The sequence below is a fragment of the Mirounga leonina genome, unplaced genomic scaffold, assembly GCF_011800145.1.
Source record: "Mirounga leonina isolate KUSES-001 unplaced genomic scaffold, KU_Mleo_1.0 Mir_170, whole genome shotgun sequence".
In the NCBI taxonomy this organism is placed as follows: domain Eukaryota; kingdom Metazoa; phylum Chordata; class Mammalia; order Carnivora; family Phocidae; genus Mirounga; species Mirounga leonina.
The window spans coordinates 9,895,721-9,914,399 of NW_023270433.1; the positions used below are offsets into that span (position 1 = coordinate 9,895,721).

Sequence of the window (18,679 nt, forward strand, 5' to 3'; positions counted from 1 at the left end):
CTTCAACCTCTGGCGCCTTAAACAGCTGACTCATTCCGTAATTAGCGTTTGTGACTATGGCAGGCACTCTGCAGAACCAAATGTGGCCCCTGGCCTCCTGGAGTTTACAGTCTAACTTAGAGAGAGAGAGATTAAACAGAAAAACAAATAACTAGGTACATTTGCAAAAAGTGCAAGGAATAAAAAGTTTATCAATGAGAGTATTCTTGGGGAAGTTACCTTTCTCTGGGCTTCAGTGTCACCCATCTGGAATATGGAGCTGATAAGATTTCTGTCACAAGCCAAAAGACTCCACCCCAAAACTGCTAGAACTCATACAGGAATTCAGTAAAGTGGCAGGATATAAAATCAATGCACAGAAGTCAGTGGCATTCCTATACATCAACAACAAGACAGAAGAAAGAGAAATTAAGGAGTCGATCCCATTTACAATTGCACCCAAAACCATAAGATACCTAGGAATAAATCTAACCAAAGAGACAAAGGATCTGTACTCAGAAAACTATAAAATACTCATGAAAGAAATTGAGGAAGACACAAAGAAATGGAAAAACGTTCCATGCTCATGGATTGGAAGAACAAATATTGTGAAGATGTCAATGCTACCTAGAGCAATCTACACATTCAATGCAATCCCCATCAAAATACCATCCACTTTTTTCAAAGAAATGGAACAAATCATCCTAAAATTTGTATGGAACCAGAAAAGACCCCGCATAGCCAGAGGAATATTGAAAAAGAAAAGCAAAGCCGGCGGCATCACAATTCCGGACTTCAAGCTCTATTACAAAGCTATCATCATCAAGACAACATGGTACTGGCACAAAAACAGACACATAGATCAATGAAACAGAATAGAGAGCCCAGAAATGGACCTTCAACTCTATGGTCAACTAATCTTCAACAAAGCAGGAAAGAATGTCCAATGGAAAAAAGACAGTCTCTTCAACAAATGGTGTTGGGAAAATTGGACAGCCACATGCAGAAGAATGAAACTGGACCATTTCCTTACACCACACACAAAAATAGACTCCAAATGGTTGAAAGACCTCCATGTGAGACAGGAGTCCATCAAAATCCTAAAGGAGAACACAGGCAGCAACCTCTTTGACCTCAGCCGAAGCAACTTCTTCCTAGAAACATCGCCAAAGGCAAGGGAAGCAAGGGCAAAAATGAACTATTGGGACTTCATCAAGAAATGGGCAGAAGACATGAACAGACATTTTTCCAAAGAAGACATCCAAATGGCCAACAGACACATGAAAAAGTGCTCAATATCACTCAGCATAAGGGAAATCCAAATCAAAACCTCAATGAGATACCACCTCACACCAGTCAGAATGGCTAAAATTAACAAGTCAGGAAACAACAGATGTTGGCGGGGATGCGGAGAAAGGGGAACCCTCCTCCACTGTTGGTGGGAATGCAAGCTGGTGCAGCCACTCTGGAAAACAGTATGGAGGTTCCTCAAAAAGTTGAAAATAGAGCTACCATATGATCCAGCAATTGCACTACTGGGTATTTACCCCAAAGATACAAAAGTAGGGATCCGAAGGGCTACGTGCACCCCGATGTTTATAGCAGCAATGTCCACAATAGCCAAACTGTGGAAAGAGCCAAGATGTCCATTGACAGATGAATGGATAAAGAAGAGGTGGTATATATATACAATGGAATATTATGCAGCCATCAAAAGGAATGAGATCTTGCCATTTGCAACCACGTGGATGGAACTGGAGGGTATTATGTTGAGTGAAATAAGTCAAACAGAGAAAGACATGTATCATATGATCTCACTGATATGAGGAATTCTTAATCGCAGGAAACAAACTGAGGGTTGTTGGAGTGGGGGGTGGGGTGGGAGGGATGGGGTGACTGGGTGATGGACACTGGGGAGGGTGTGTGCTCTGGTAAGCGCTGTGAATTGTGCAAGACTGTTGAATCTCAGATCTGTACCTCTGAAACAAATAATGCAATATATGTTAAGAAAAAAAAAAAAGAAGAAGAAGAAGGTAGCGGGAGGGGAAGAATGAAGCAGAGGAAATCGGAGGGGTAGACGAACCATGAGAGACGATAGACTCTGAAAAACAAACTGAGGGTTCTGGAGGGGAGGGGGGTGGGAGGATGGGTTAGCCTGGTGGTGGGTATTGAGGAGGGCACATTCTGCATGGAGCACTGGGTGTTGTGCACAAACAATGAATCATGGAACACTTCATCTAAAACTAATGATGTAATGTATGGGGATTAACATAAGAATAAAAAAAAAAGATTTCTGTCACAAGGTTATGGTGGGGGAAGACATGAGCTAATGAATATAAAGTGCTCAGTGGCTGGCACAGAGTTGGTCTTCTGTAGAGTGTAATGCTATTCCTAGCTATAAATGAAGTTTAGACACCAGTCCTGAGTTAGACTGCTCATTTGCCTTACCTCTGGTCTCCATAACCATAGGTTCCCTGAAGCTTTCCGGAAAATGGAGAGGTGGCTCACCCATGTCTATGTTCCAGGAACCCCACAATTATTTAGGAAGACTGAGGCCAGTTGTTGTGTCTTAGGAAATAGAAGAAAAAGCTAAGGAAAGAGACCAGAGGAGCTCCTCAAGTAATAGAGCCATGGTACCCTAGTGGGAACCAGACAGACATGCTTGGGTTCAAATCCAGGCTCCAGCACTAACCATGTAACCCTGACATTTGGCAAGTCCATTAACTTCTCTGAGCCCCAGTTTCCTCATCTCTAGAATGGGGATAGTAATACCTTGAATACCAGTTCTTGAAATTATAACAGGAATTTATTGACAAAGTGGAATTTGAGGTCTGCAGCTCTCCTCACTGCTCAGATATCCTCTTTCAAACACCTGGAGTCTTGGGGCGCCTGGGTGGCTCACTTGTTAAGCGTCTGCCTTGGGCTCAGGTCATGATCCCAGGGTCCTGGGATCGAGCCCCGCATCGGGCCCCGCATCGGGCTCCCTGCTCTGCGGGAAGCCTGCTTCTCCCTCTCCCACTCCCCCTGCTTGTGTTCCCTCTCTCGCTGTGTCTCTCTCTGTCAAATAAATAAATAAAATCTTAAAAAAAAAACAAAAAACAAACTGCTTTTCAAACACCTGGAGTCTTTTTGAGTTCCCTTTTTTTTTTTAAAGATTTTACCTATCTGACAGAGACACACAGAAAGAGGGAACACAAGCAGGGGGAGCGGGAAAGGGAGAAGCAGGCTTCCCGCGGAGCAGGGAGCCCGATGCGGGGCTCGATCCCAGGACCCTGGGATCATGACCTGAGCCGAAGGCAGACGCCTAACGACTGAGCCACCCAGGCGCCCCTATAAGTTCCCATTTTAATGGAAAAATCTCCATTGCTGTCTGCCACAGAGGATTTTAGGAGTATTCAGTAATTCTGGGGGCGAGTGAGTGGGTGGCTCAGTTGGTTAAACGTCTGCCTTCAGCTCAGGTATGATCCCAGGGTCCAGGGATCGAGCCCTGTGTCAGGCTCCCTGCTAAGTGGGGAGCCTGCTTCTCCCTCTTATCCCTGCTTGTGCTCTCTCTTGCTATCTCTGTCTCTCTCAAATAAATAAAATCTTAAAAAAAAAAAGGAGTATTCAGTAATTCTGCTCTCCTTCAGGAAAGAAAATGAAGGCTAGGTTGGCTCTGCCCTATGTCCATGCACATCTAGATGGGAGATTTCTGCTCAGAGCTGCAGAATGCTCTGATGGACCCTGTGTCTTTTGGCTAGCTCCATTTCAAGATGCCAAACTGGAGTTGTACATAAGAAAAACTGGAAGAGGTTTGTGGGCAAAATAGCGACCAGTTTTCTTTGTAAGATCTATGCTTTATACTAGAAATCACATTTCAGAAATTGCTGGAAGGAACTTTTGAGATCTATTTTAAAAATGGAAATGGAGGCCCAGAGAACTTAAAAATGATTAGCCTACATAAATGGCAGAACCAGGAGCCTAGATTTCCTCCTTTGCCCAAGGAAGACTAAGAATACATTCCAGTTAGCAAGTTCTATACAGTTTCCAAAATAAATGACCAATGTGTCTATCACCTCTTCTAAGAGGTCACCCAACACTCTGAAGGATGCTTCCCTTATTTCTTTCTGCTGTGTATATCAAGAGTGAGTTTCACTGAATGAGATGGGGCCACAGAGGGGAGTTCACAAGATGGCTTGGTAATGTGAGGACTGCCACCTGTTTTCGCTGGAAGGGGATACCATCCTACCTGTTCATTCACTGACTTATCAGCAAGGGAAGCAATGATGCTGATGACCTCTCCCTTTCAAGCATATTATAATTTGTAAAGAACAGTCATGTCCATCTCCTTACTCGCCTTCCTTCCCAATTCTGAGACGGTATCTTGAGTAGGATTAATTCCCAGTTACTGAGGTTCAAAGCTGAAAAGTGAATTGCCAGCTTTCTAAAGAGCACTGTAATAATAATTTTAAAAAGTCAAAAACAATAGCATCTTTTCCTCATTTGGAACTTTTTCTCCAAGAAATTTTGAACATGTCATCCTTATACTTTTTTTCCCTAAAATCTTGAATGTTACCTCTTCAGAAAGGCCTTTCCTGTCCACATAATACTAAGAGCTAACATTCACATTGTACTCACTTTGCACATGATATCGTTTAAGCCCTTTCTATATACTAACTCTATTAAACCTCAGTACAAGCCTCTAAGGTAAGTGTTATTCTTATCATCTGCATACAATATGATGACAGTTGTTATCTCCACATTGAAGCAGAGAAAACTGGAGCACAGAAAGGATAAATAACTTTGCCGAAGTCACACTGTGGGTAATAGAGCCTGAACTTGAACTCTGGCCATCTGGTGCTAGAGTTTGCACTTTACCTCTACTATATTGCCAACCTAAAGTAGGCCTCTTCCACTCCATTTTTCTTACAGTACTCCTTCTTTCCCTTTTAGGCACTAATCACACTTTGCAGTTAGGATTTTCTCATTTATATGTATTTTGTTAGTTTCTGTCAGATTGTAAGCTCCATGAGGGCAAGGATCATATCTGTCTCATTCACATTGTAAGTGCTATATAACTATTTGTTGAATAAATGAAGAAGTGTATGTTTGTGGGCATCATTAATTCTGCAGCAAACTTTTCAAAATTAATTTTAGGGGTGCCTGGCTGGCTCAGTCTATAGAGCATTTGATCCTTGATCTTGGGGTTGTGGGTTCAAGCCCCATGTTGGGTGTAGAGATCACTTAAAAATAAAATCTTCAAACAAAATAAAAAAAATTAATTTTGGGGTGCCTGGGTGGCTCAGTCTGTTGGGAGTCTGACTCTTGATTTCTGCTGTGGTTGTGATCTCAGGGTCATGAGATTGAGATTTTAAAGATTTTATTTATTTATTATTTATGAGACTTAAAAGATTTTATTTTAAAGTAATCTCCACACCCAATGTGGGGCTTGAACTCACAACCCAGAGATCAAGAGTCGCATGCTCCACTCACTGAGCCAGCCAGGCACTCCCCCAAATGCACTTTAGAGCAAGAGGATCCAGGCCAGGGTCACTTGAACAACAAATATTCTTAAGCACTTGCTACTATTGGATTATATAAGTCTCCTGACTGGTCTCTCATCTGCAACCATTGCCTAATAGAGTCTCATACAGCAGCCGGAGTGATCCTTTTTAAAATGAGTTACACAAGTTACTCCTCTGCTCAAAACCCTGCAGTAACTCCCCATTAGATTAAAAGTAAAGACGTTCTTTTCTCTCATCCCTTCTCCTCTTGCTCCAGTCACACTAATCTTGCCATTTCCAAGATTCCATTTAGATATGCTTCCATTTTAGGGCCTCTGTGTCAGCCTCTTCCCTCTGATTGCCCTCAAGCATCTGTATGGCTAACTCCCCTACCTCTTTATTGGTTCTTAGAAATGCATCACGCCATCTCCCTTACACCGCTGCTTTTTTCCTTCTCTCTAGCACTTACCACTTCCTAATATGCTATACAGTTATTATTTTATGTTCTGCCTCTTCTTCTAGAATGTAGTTACAGATTGAGGAGAGGGATCTTTGTCTATTTTGCTTGCTAAATATCCTAAGTGCCTACAACTGTACCTGGCATATAGTTGGTGTTCAATAAATAGCCGTTAAATGAACGACTGTTGAAGTTATATTAAGTGACAGGTCCTGTTTTTTTGTTTTTTGCACTGGGGGTAGAACAAAACACTCCCTGCCCTCATGAGACTCACACTGAAGCATATTTAAACCAGGTAGACCCATGTTCTGGTCTCTGCTCCCCTGCCTAGTTCCTGTGAGTTAGGGGGCAAGTTACTTAACCTCTCTGAACCTTGCTTTCCTATCAATTGTTATGAGGATTAAACGGAAAAACAGCATTTATATAGCATTTAGTATAAGAAATCCTTAATCATTGAGTCCCTTCCTTCCGGGGCTGCAAGATTGGTAGCCTGATGTCTCTGCCACAAGCTTAAGCAAGGTTTTCACAAGGACTTGAAAAGGTGTGAACAGGTTAACTACGGCCAGGCTTACTCAATTTTTAACTGAAGATGTTCTGGTGAGAGAATGCTTAAAAGGGTCGAAGTGAGAAACCAAGAAATGGCTAGGGTCATCTACTTTGTTTTTTTGCATCGGAAAAGCCTCGCTGGGCCCACAGAAGTCAAAGTCTAAAGGAAGGGAAGGGGAGAAAAAGTGGGGTAACTGGCCACTACTGAAAACTACAAATCCCAGTACCCCCCGCGGCAGAAAACTACAGGTCCCAGCAGGTTTCACAGCCTGGACCAGGGGTGCCTCTAGGGACCCGCAGCCTGGGTTCAGCCGGAGAGAACGTGGGGCGTGCGAAGGCAGCGGGGAGAATCGGGTCAAGTTTTACGCCGCTGCGCAGACGCCTCTCACGGGCCGGACGTGACGTAGGAAGAGTTCCGGCTTCGGCCTCCGCCGCTGCCGCCGCCGCTACTAGAGCCGCCGCCGCTGCCGCCGAAGCCGTCGGGGCTTGTTATTTCTAAAATGGCGCCCCTAGACTTGGACAAGTATGTGGAGATAGCGCGGCTGTGCAAGTACCTACCGGAGAACGACCTGAAGGTGAGCCCGGCTGGGGCGGGAGCGCTGCTTGCGGGGCTCGCCCCTTCCGGCAGTGGGGCGCCCGCCGGCCCGCCCTTCCTCTCTGCGCCGGACCCCCGCCGGCATCCCGTCCGGTCCGGTCCTGGTGGTGGGCCTAACGCGGGGCGAAGCGACCCGGTCCAACCAGGCGTGACGCGCAGAGCGGGGGAAGCTCGAGTCTCCCGAATGCTCTCCCGGTTGCCTCCGTGGGGTCGCGAGGGATGTCGCGGCCTCTGCCCCAAGGTTGCCCCTCCTGGCCTTTGGGCTCCCCCAGGGCTCCGAGCCCTGACAGCTTTGCGTGGAAGACTCCTCTCCGCTCACCCCGACCCCGGTCTCCCGGAGCCCGGCCGAGCCCCAGCGGACAGTGCCCTCGGGATGGGATCATCCCGCAGAGGTGGTGACAGGAGCTCTGGGTGGCCGGCGTCTGACAGGAGATGCCGCCAGCTCCCGGGACGCGGCCCCAGTGTGTTTAGGTCCCTGCGGAAGGGGAAGACGGTGGGCCGGGGCGGTCTGGTAGTGATGTCAGAGAACGGCTGGTCGTCCCTCCTTCCGTACGCCTCGTCTCAATTGCTTGTTAGGAGTGTTGCTTTAGTTCTGTTAATTCAGATATGAACCCATTTTCCGGTACGTTGTTGAGCTAATTTCAGTGGATAAAGTAGTAGGGCCTCAATACAAATACTTTTCTGCATGAGCGGTGGCTGCCTCTTAAGTTGTTTCCTCATAATCCCTTCTTGACTGAAGATTTCCTTTTCTTGGTTTCCCAGAGGAGATGAGTTGTTCCTCGCTACTGCCTCGTGCAAGTAACAATAAATGTATGTGTGGATAAAGGAATGAATGTAAGAGAAAAGGAATGTAAGTTTTTGGTATCTTGCTTTTCTGAGAAGTGTTTTCATGCACAGCGCTTAGGTGACAGTGTTCAGCGGATAGTGCCAGTGCCTGTTTGTTCAGTTAACTTTGATTTGCTGTGTGGTAAGTGGGTAAACTGTTGGTAGTTTTGAGTTTTTTGTTTTTTTTTTCCTTTACTTTATGGATGTAAAGCAATTTATCTTTGTAGATTTCTCTTAAGGAAGAGATTACTGGTTTTTTCTTTTGCTCTGTTCATACAGGAAGTTGATATTTAACATCAGTCAACAAGTATGCAAAATGTTTAAGGTCACACCAGCTCTCATGGATGTAACTTCATTGTACTTACATGTTAATTACATGTGCTCTACGATAGGGGAGTCATTCTTGTGCATTTCCCCTATTTATTTATTTATTTATTTATTTATTTATTTATTTATTTAAAGATTTTATTTATTTGACAGAGAGACGCAGCGAGAGAGGGAACACAAGCAGGGGGAGCGGGAGAGGGAGAAGCAGGCCCCCCGCCTCGCAGGGAGCCCAACGGGGGGCTCGATTTCAGGACCCGGGGATCATGACCTGAGCCGAAGGCAGACGCCTAACGACTGAGCCACCCAGGCGCCCTGCATTTTCCCCTTTTAAATAGGATACTTTGATTAAAATGAGGACAAAGCCAATACTAGCAGTGTAGCTTTTATTTATGTTCATCTGCGTCCGTCAGACATTTTGTGGCTTCCTTCTGTTTAAATGCTTTTTAAAGGAACCAAGGATACAACCAACATTGGGACCTAATTCGTGGAAAACTAACCAGCTATCTTTTGGTAGCATTGTTAATTCCATAGATCAAGTTGATTTTCTCGTATCAGTGATTGGATGTGGAATTTTCTGGGTTTTTTTTAGCACGTGTAAAGCTGTTTTGAGCTTTGTTTTTAATGAATAAAATGTTGCTTATTATTACAGTGTGTCTTGATAATAACTTGCGATTGGCTATATGATTTGGAAGATAATCAGTTGGGTTTTCTTTAGATCTCTTAGTTTGATAAACATTAGATTTCCTTCCCACCTTAAGGAAATAGAGGTATTAAACCATTTCATTTCCCTTTGCAAACCTATTGGGCTGTACTTAGTGTATATCTGTTTCTTTCTTTTTTTTTTTTTTAAAGATTTTATTTATTTATTTGAAAGAGAGAGAATGAGAGAGAACACATGAGAGGGGGGAGGGTCAGAGGGAGAAGCAGACTCCCTGCCAAGCAGGGAGCCCGACACGGGACTCGATCCCGGGACTCCAGGATCATGACCTGAGCCAAAGGCAGTTGCTTAACCAACTGAGCCACCCAGGCGCCCAGTGTATATCTGTTTCTTAATAAACTTTCTTTTTTTCAATCTTCTAGCAACTACTGGGAAAAAATAATTATTAATATTTCTCTATAAGTGGATGCTTTTCTTTGTTTTGGAAGTGGTTTTATTGGATGAATTTAGTTGTGCTGTTCATGTCTGGTGTATTTTAAAAGAAATTTAATTTTGTTTCTACTTCTTGGCATGAAATGGAAACTAAAATTAGACAAGCCAAGTATTCCAGGAGCACCTTTTCTGAGGCTTTAGAGCCAAAATAAAAGATTAGAGGAAAAAAATCATTGGAGCCACTTAATGATCATTATGGAAAAGATTTGTTCTGGTTAGAAAAGAAGACAGCAATTCACCTCTGTGTTTAATTTGACTAGAAGTTGGAGGTACTAAATAAAATAATAAGTGCATAGGATGTTCTACATCTAATTATGATTTCTCTATATCTAAATTGGAAGTGGTCAGATCATTAGTACTAGATTGAATCTGCATAACTGTTCTGTAGGAATAAAGATGAAATATATGAGAGTGGGCCAAAACAAAACATTTCTTAAAGAGCTCAAGTGGTTCTCATCCACAATTAAGATTTCAGAGAGAGTAATAGGAGATAGAGATTCCATATCTGGCCAAGTGGAAGAATGAATGATAAAAGGCGGGTGTACTGAATACTTCAGAATTTCAGAGGAGGAAGGGTTCTATAACTTGGGGATTGTTTGATCTCTTGGACAGTTCTTAAAGGTGGCATGTAGTTAAAGAGATTGCATAAGGAATTGTGCAATTCCGTAATAACCACTTTTATGAATTAATAGTTAATGTAATCTTTTTGGAACTCACTTTTATGTTTAGTCTGAGCCATCTCTGAGTTCTTCATATAAGGCTACTTGCTCAGCAAAGTTATACCTTTACTTGAAATGCCTCCATAAAGCTTCAAAAAATTCTCCTTTGCTTTTTTCTGAGATTTAGTGAATAGCCTTTTGCACCTCCTCATTCCAGACACTGATTTTATAGATTCTCATCATATATGGTAGTCTTTATCCTTCCGGATTTGCAATCTGTTAATCTAGTCACTCATCTTAGTGCTTGTTTCATTGATTGTTCCATTTACCCAAGTTGTTTGGTTTTTTGTTGTATCTTTTTCAGGTACTGCAGGGAAAACTGAACACGGTGTGGTAGTTAGGGACATACTAGAGCATTATATAGGGCTGGAAGAGTGTTGTGTTTCCAAGACCCTTTCTGATAATACCTGGCATTTTGTTTGTCTTTTGGGCCACAGAATCACATTCCCCTATGTTTTATGAAAACAGTCTACAACAGTGCTGTCTGGTAGAAATGAAATGCTCAGAAACATGAGCCTTGAATGGTCACATTTAAAAAAAATAGAAAGGAACAGTTGAAATTAATTTTAGTAGTATTTTATTTAACTCAATTGCAACATGTAATCAATATAAAATTATTAATGTAATATTTTGCCCTTTTTTGAGTACTCTCTGTGAAATGTGTATATTTTGCATTTATGACACATCCCAATTTGGACTAGCCACATTTCAGGTGCTCAGTAGTTATGTGTGGCTATGGGTGTTCTGTGGGAAGATACACATCTCTAATGACTCCCTAGTCCCTTTTCTAGAATTTCAGAGCTAAGAGAGAATCAGAGTTCTTCTAGTTCCATACCCTTCTTACTTTACTGAGGGTATACTGAACTTCATTCATAGAGTTTATGATCTGCCCGAGGATGTGCACCTAATCAATGAATGAAGTTGGAAATCTTCCTGTGCAGAGCTCTTAATGACACAATTAATAGCTTTTTTTTTTTTTTTTAGGATGACAGGTAGCATGCTTTTCTAGGTACATCTTCCACTTCATCATGTTTCTTTTTTTTTTTTCATCAAGTTTCTTTTTACCTTCCATTCTAAGCACATTGGACTGCCCTCTTCTGACAATATGCTCTATACTTTCTCCATCTTTGTTTCTTGCTCAGTCTGTTTCTGTCACCTAGTATTTTTAATACTTACATAGCACAAATAATAAATCATTTAATAATCTATGAGTTGGCTACTAATATTTGCCCCATTGATAGATAGGTAACTGAAGCACAGACAGATTATAAGTATCTTTACGTGGTTATACAGCTAGTAAGTAAGTGGAGGAGCTGGGATTCAAACTTAGGTAGTCTGGGTCCAGGGTTCACATCTATAACTACCATTTGTGTTTCCTCTATACAATATCCTCCATGTCCCTTTTGAGCTCTGCCTCAGATGCCACCTTCTCCATGCAGGGCTCCTGGATTCCACGGCCAGAATTATTAGCAATGATTAGAATGTACAATAGCTGCTTACAGTTTTCAGAGTACCTTCATGTCCATTCTGTCATTTACACAATCCTTGTGTAAGGCAGAACAAATATCAGAGCAGGACTTGAGGTTTATTTGGGTTTTGCCACAGTGACTCAGTGGAGTATATACCTGCATTTATTTGCTATTGAAAATTCCCACTTTTGGGGCACCTGGGTGGCTCAGTTGGTTAAGTGTCCAACTCTTGATCTCAGCTCAGGTCTTGATCTCAGGGTGGTGAGTTCAAGCCCCTGGTTGGGCTCCATGCTGGGCGTGGAGCCTACTTAAAAAAAAAAAATTCCCTTTTTTTTTTCTGTACTGACCTTTGCCCCATAGCACCTTATTGCTCCTTTTACCACTCTGTGTTGTTATGATAGCAAATATGTCTGTCTCTACCATTAGACTACAAACATCTTGAGGGCCAGGATCATATTTGTTTATTTTTGTGTTCTCCATAGTCTTAGAACACTGTCTTGTATGTGATAGACAAACAGTTAAGGTTTGTTGAATCTAATTGTATACTGTTTTGCAACAAACATTTCTTCAGATGTCTCCTTTTGTTAAGTACTGTTCCCTATGGGTGCTAGAGATAGAATCTGGTACTTCTTTATGAGGGGCTCTCAATATAGTAAAGGAGATAGAGAGGTAAACAAATGATTGTTGCATGGTGTGTTAGTTGCTATAACAGAGGGCTGTTCAGGATATTGGGGAACATATTAAAAGCATCTAACTGGAACTAGAGATGGTTTCACCAAGGAGGAACAATGAGAGGATGAGCAGCGTGTGTTCAGGTAGACAAAACAGGAAGGAAAGAAATGTGCTAGCAGAATAAATACCATATGCAATCGTATAACTTAATCTGAAAGAACATGGCTGGTTCAAGTAGTTTGGTATGGCTGGAGGTGGTGCTGGGAAGGCAGGCAGAGGCTAATCATGGAAGACTAGGCTGATAAACTTGGATTTTTATCTTTTAGGCGGTACATGGATAGACACTTTGAAATGCTTTTATATTTCAGGGAAAAACAAATCATACTGTGACTTTGGGATGTTGTTTAAAATGTAGCTAACTGGGGTGCTTGGGTGGCTCAGTGGGTTAAGCATCTGCCTTCAGCTCCGGTCATGATCTCAGGGTCCTGGGATCAGGCACCATGTTGGGCTCCCTGCTTGGCAGGGAGTCTGCTTCTCCCTCTCCTTCTGCCTCTTCCTCCACTTGTTCACATGCTCTCTCTCTCTCTCAAATAGATAAATAAATAAAATCTTTAAAAAAAATAAAATGTAGCTAACTAAAAAGAAAAGTAGATTCAAAGAAAACTATTACAGGGATATACTGTTGTATGTGGTAGGAATATGACAAAAATCATAAAGATGGTATCTGAGTAGAGTTTTGGAAACACTGCCATAGAGGAGTGCTCTTGAGAAATTTTTAAGGACTGTGACAGTAGGTTCTGGCAACATTTGTGGACCATGGTTTGGAATGGGCAAAAATGTCATAGAAGCAGTAGGCCAGGTGACATGAGAATTTAAAGTAAGGCAGTGACAAGTGATTGTGGTGTTTAAAAGGAGATGGGGACCCCTGGTTGGCTCAGTTAGAAAAGCATGCAACTGGATCTCTGGGTCATGAGTTCAAGGCCCGTGCTGGGTGTACAGATTACTAAAAAAATAAATAAATAAAAGGAGTTGAAGAAGGTATACTAGGACCTGTTGACAGGTTAGGTCTAGGTTATGAGGAAGAGAGAAGAATTTAGTGTAATCTCAGGTTCTGGCATAGATTACTTAGTAAATACTGTAACTAGATTAAAGAATACAAGGGAGTTTGGTTTGGGCTGTACTGAGTCTGAGATGCTGCCAAGTCAAGATATTGAGGTAGAGATGTCCAGATATGTGTTGGATTCACAGGCTGGTAACAAATATTTACTGATTGTCAAATGTGCTCCAGACATAAATAGCTCTAATAGTAGTAAACTCAGAAGAAAGGTCTATACCATTGATTCTCAGCTGGGGGTGATTTTGCCCCTGAGAAGATATTTGGCAGTGTCTGGAGACATTTTAGATCGTCACAGCTAGGGAGTTGTTATGGGTATATAGTGGGTATAGAGGCCAGATACGGTGCTAAACATCCTATAACACATAGGACAGCAGCCCCCCAAAAGAAAGAATTATCAGTAGTGCCATGGCTGAGAAACTCTGGTTTAGACTGAAGATATGGATATTTCCTTCTGGATTGTAAGGGTGTGAATATTAGTATCATTTTGGATTCCAGCTCCTCATTCCCAGTGATTTGTATTATAGTAGAAATTCTATACAAAGGCTATGTAAAAAATAATTTTAGATAGATTTTTATTTCTTAAGCCAAGAGATTGTATAAGTACTAGTATGTTGAAGTAAATAAAGGAAATGATATGTTTTAGATAGCAGGGTCAAAACAGAGAATCACAGAAATTTAAAACCCAGTGTATTTGAGGGACAAGAGGGGACAGAGAGACAGGAGCAGAGAATAGAATGGAACCCTAAGTATCTTGAAAAAAGGTAGAGAAGGGAAATAGGGTCTTCTAGGAAGGGGGCTATGAACCCCTATTTGTTCAAGATTAGGAACTAATTGGGCACCGTGGGGAGAGATGGGTATCGTTTGCCCCAAAGTTGGATAAGATTGAGAATCTTGCCTCAGAGACTGTTTTGGAGTAGTAAGAGAAACCACGCTTTGTACAAACTGAGCAGTAGAACAAAGCTGTGAAGGGCTTTGGAAGAAAGGACCATGTGTCTTCCCCCATGGCAAGGCTGGGCTCTCTGAGGCCACTGTGTGTGTAATTGGCTGACTTATATAGAATTTATATTGAGATTTAATGGACTTATTTTTGTGTGTGCTTGGTTTGGACGTGTAAGCTACTGCTGAACTGGAGAGATGAGAGGCAATGGCTTTGGCTTAGAAACTCAACTCTCTAAATCCTCAGTTGGGACTGCAGAAGTGGCAGTGACAGGAGACAACTGTTATTTTACTCAAGGTAGTGTGCCTAGTCTCGGGTTGAAGATGCTGCCTAAGTAGTTTACATGTGTTCCCTAGACACTCTCCAGTTTTTGAGATTGGCAAGGTTTCACAGTAACATTCTTGAGCTTATGTTGTACTGTTACTTTCAGGTCAGCACTGGGGGGTGTGGGCCAGTTACCAGGGGTGACTTGCAGTTCAAAGGGCATTATGGGCTAGGAGAGCCAGACATACGTGGGTACAAATTCTAGCACATTCATATATGGGAATCATGGAGTCCCTCAGGAATCTGTGCTGTGATTAGTTTCAAAATGTTAATTTGTTCCAAAAAGGATATAGAATGGTTTACAAAGGTGTATTCAATATAGCAAGATAAATTACATATAGAATAAGTAAGAAAAATGAGACAGAATGTAAAGTTAGGAAACCAAGATGGAGCCAGCAGTAAAAGTAAGACTTGTTTTGTTTTTTAAAGATTTTATTTATTTACAGAGAGACAGGAGCAGAGAATAGAATGGAACCCTAAGTTCCAGTGACGGAGAGAGACACAGCAAGAGAGGGAACACAAGCAGGGGGAGTGGGAGAGGGAGAAGCAGTCTTCTTGCTGAGCAGGGAGCCCGATGCAGGGCTCGATTGCAGGACCCTGGGATCATGACGAGCCGAAGGCAGACGCTTAACGACTGAGCCACCCAGGCGCCCCTAAAAGTAAGAATTGTATATAAAATAAAAGCTGTGATGACCAGATTACTTCTTTGAGATTAAGCCCTAAGCTTTCAAGGAGTCTACTGAAAGATAGAAACTGATCAGCTAAAAAATTCCCCAAGTCTAAAAGATGACAAACACAAGCTACTCAGGAAATCACATCTGTCCTTGATAAAGGGAGCAGAGATGGTCCTCCCCTGGGTCCTCCTTGAAGGTAACTGTTTAATAACAGCATCCTATGCATCTTGTTTATAGTCTACAGGATGACAAGCTCTGTTCCTGTAATGCCCCTTACCACAGGTAGATGGCGTGACATTAAAGTGTAATTTGGGAAAAAGTAATTGGGAAAGGAGGGCAGTATAATGCAGGGTGATGACAGGCCTCGCTAAAGGACAGTTTGGCTTATTTCAGAGTGGAGTTTATAGTAGGCTTCTTTCTTCTCTCTCTTTTTTTTTAAAGATTTTATTTATTCATTTGACAGAGGGAGACAGAAAGATAGCATGCACAAGCAGGGGGAGGGGCAGGGAGAGGGAAAAGTAGGTTCCCCTCGGAGCAGGGAGCCCAATGTGGGGCTTGATCCCAGGACCCTGGGATCATGACCCAACCCAAAGGCAGATGGCTAACCTACTGAGCCACCCAGGCGCCCCTATAGTAGGTTTCCTTAGGTAACATTTTAGTAATTGATGTTTTAGGGGTGTAAGCAGTGGAGCCCCCAAGTTTACAAGTAACCAACAGCTTTGTGAGGGTGGGCAAGTAGAGAAATCAACATTGTAGGAGGCAGAGAACTTTTCTCTTTCAGAGATGCATTGTGGAGAGAAGAATGGGAGGTAACTTCTTTGGTGGCTTGTGTCCAAGGATGTGTTGGGGGAAATATATATTCAAATTGTACTCCTGGTATGGGTTCTGACCTTCTCTGATAGAAGTTTGGCCTGTTCTTAAAAGATATAAAATCCAAAAGGAAGTGTGGATGGGACAGGTGCCTGATAACATGCAGGTCTCATGGGCAACACACAGAAAACTCTGCCCACTCTTGTACAGATTACAGCAAAGCATTTCTACAAATACGTTGGTAGAATTCTCTTTGAGAAGGTTTGGTGAGTGTACCTAAAAAAATATTACAAATATTAATTAGGCAAGGCATTATACCTAAAAAAGGTAGATAAGGTCCCAAGATAGGTACTTGAAAACATGACTGTATTGTTTTAGGGGCTTCTGGTCGGCTCAGTTGGTTAAGTGTCCGATTCTTGGTTTCGGCTCAGTTCGTGATCTCCAGGTTGTGCGATCGAGCCCCATGTTGGGCTCTGCACTCAGCAGGGAGTCTGCTTAAGATCGTCTCTCCCTCTCCTTCTGTCCCACCCACCCACATGTGCTCTCGTGCACGTGTGTGCTCTCTCTCCCCCAAATAAATAAATAAATAAAATATTTTTAAAAACATCACTGTATTGTTTTATTTTAAAAATTGTATAACATCGGGGCACCTGGGTGGCTCAGTCGTTAAGCGTCTGTCTTCGGCTCAGATCATGATCCTAGGGTCCTGGGACTGAGCCCCGCATTGGACTCCCTGCTCAGCGGGAAGCCTGCTTCTCCTTCTGCCACTCCCCCTGCTTGTGTTCCTCCTCTCGATATCTCTCTGTCAAATAAATAAATAAATAAAATCTTAAAAAAAAATTGTATAACATCAGAAACAAAATTTCAGAAATGTTTGAAATTGGAAGGATAGCCATGTCCATGAGGAGTAGTTTTGAGTGATTCTCATCAATTATTATTTTTTAACAGGTAATATATATATTTAAATAAAATAATAGCTTTATTGAGAAATAAATATCATAAAATTAACTTTACTTATTTTTAAGATTATTTATTTGTTTTTAAATTTTAAGTAGGCTCCATGCCCATTGTGGGGCTTGAACTCAAAACCGTGAGATAAGAGTGGCATGCTGTCCTGACTGAGCCAGCCAGGTGCTTCTTTAAGATTTTATTTTATTTATTATTTTTAATTTTTTTTTTTAAGATTTTATTTATTTATTTGACAGAGAGAGAGATAGCGAGAGAGGGAACACAAGCAGGGGGAGTAGGAGAGGGAGAAGCAGGCTTCCTGCTGAGCAGGAAGCCCGATGCGGGGCTCAATCCCAGGACCCTGGGATCATGACCTGAGCCGAAGGCAGACGCTTAACGACTGAGCCACCCAGGCGCCCCATTTTATTTATTATTTTTAAAGGTTTTATTTATTTACTTAGAGTGAGAGCACAGAGGGAGAGGGAGAAGCAGACTCCCTGCTGAGCAGAGAGTCTGATGGGGAGCTCGATCCTAGGACCCTGGGATCACGACCTGAGACATAGGCAGACGCTTAAATGACTGAGCCACCCAGGCGCCCCTACGATTTTATTTTTAACTAATCTCTGTACCTATTATGGGGCTTGAACTTAGAACCCTGAGACCAAAAGTCACATGCTCTACCGACTGAACCAGCCAGCTGCCCCTATTTAATTAATTTTTAATTTTTTTTTAAAGATTTTATTTATTTGACAGAGACAGAGAGGGAACACAAGCAGGGGGAGTGGGAGAGGAAGAAGCAGGCTTCCCACGGAGCAGGGAGCCCGATGTGGGGCTCAATCCCAGGACCCTGGGATCATGACCTGAGCCAAAGGCAGATGCGTAACGACTGAGCCACCCAGGTGCCCCTTTTTAAAAATTTTTTAATTAAAAAAATTTTTTTAAGTAAGCTCTGTGCCGGAGGGGCTTGAGCTCAGGACCCTGAGATCAAGAGTCACATGCTCTACCTACTGAGCCGGCGAGGCACCCCTAAAATGAACTTTTAAAGGGGTGCGTGAATGGCTTAGTTGCTTAAGTGTCCTGTCCAACTCTTGATTTTGTCTCAGGTCATGATCTTGGGGTCATGAGATTGAGCCCTGCATCGGCCTCTGTGCACTCAGCACAGAGTCTGCTTGAGATTGTCTCTACCACTCCCTCTGCCTCTCCCCCCTGCTCTCTCTCTCTAAAATAAATGAATAAAAATCTTTTTAAAATTAAAAAAAATAAATTAACTTTTAAAGTGTACAATCAGTGGGTTTTAGTATATTCAGAGTTCTATAATTATCACCATAATCAGTGTTTGTACATTTTCATTACCCCAAAGAGAAATTCCATTATCTGTTAGCAGTAACTCCCCATTTCACCCTTATCCTAAACCCCAGGTATAGGCAACCATTAATCTACTTTCTTTGGATTTGCCCATACTGAACATTTCGTTTAAATTGAATCATATAGGGGCGCCTGGGTGGCTCAGTTGTTGGGCGTCTGCCTTCGGCTCAGGTCATGATCCCAGGGTCCTGGGATTGAGCCCTGCGTCGGGCTCTCTGCTCGGCAGGAAGCCTGCTTCTCCCTCTCCCACTCCCCCTGCTTGTGTTCCCTTTCTCGCTCGCT

At 42.5% G+C, this 18,679-nt stretch overlaps 1 protein-coding gene across 1 annotated transcript in view; it reads left to right on the forward strand.

Moving 5' to 3' along the window:
• Nucleotides 1–6,844: 6,844 nt before the first annotated feature.
• PPP6C (protein phosphatase 6 catalytic subunit) overlaps nucleotides 6,845–18,679 on the forward strand; it is a 39,659-nt gene continuing 27,824 nt past the window's right edge. Inside the window, exon 1 of the mRNA XM_035015820.1 lies at nucleotides 6,845–7,040. Within this exon, the coding sequence (XP_034871711.1) occupies nucleotides 6,966–7,040 (75 nt within the window). The 5' untranslated portion in view covers nucleotides 6,845–6,965. The remainder of the gene's footprint in view (nucleotides 7,041–18,679) is intronic.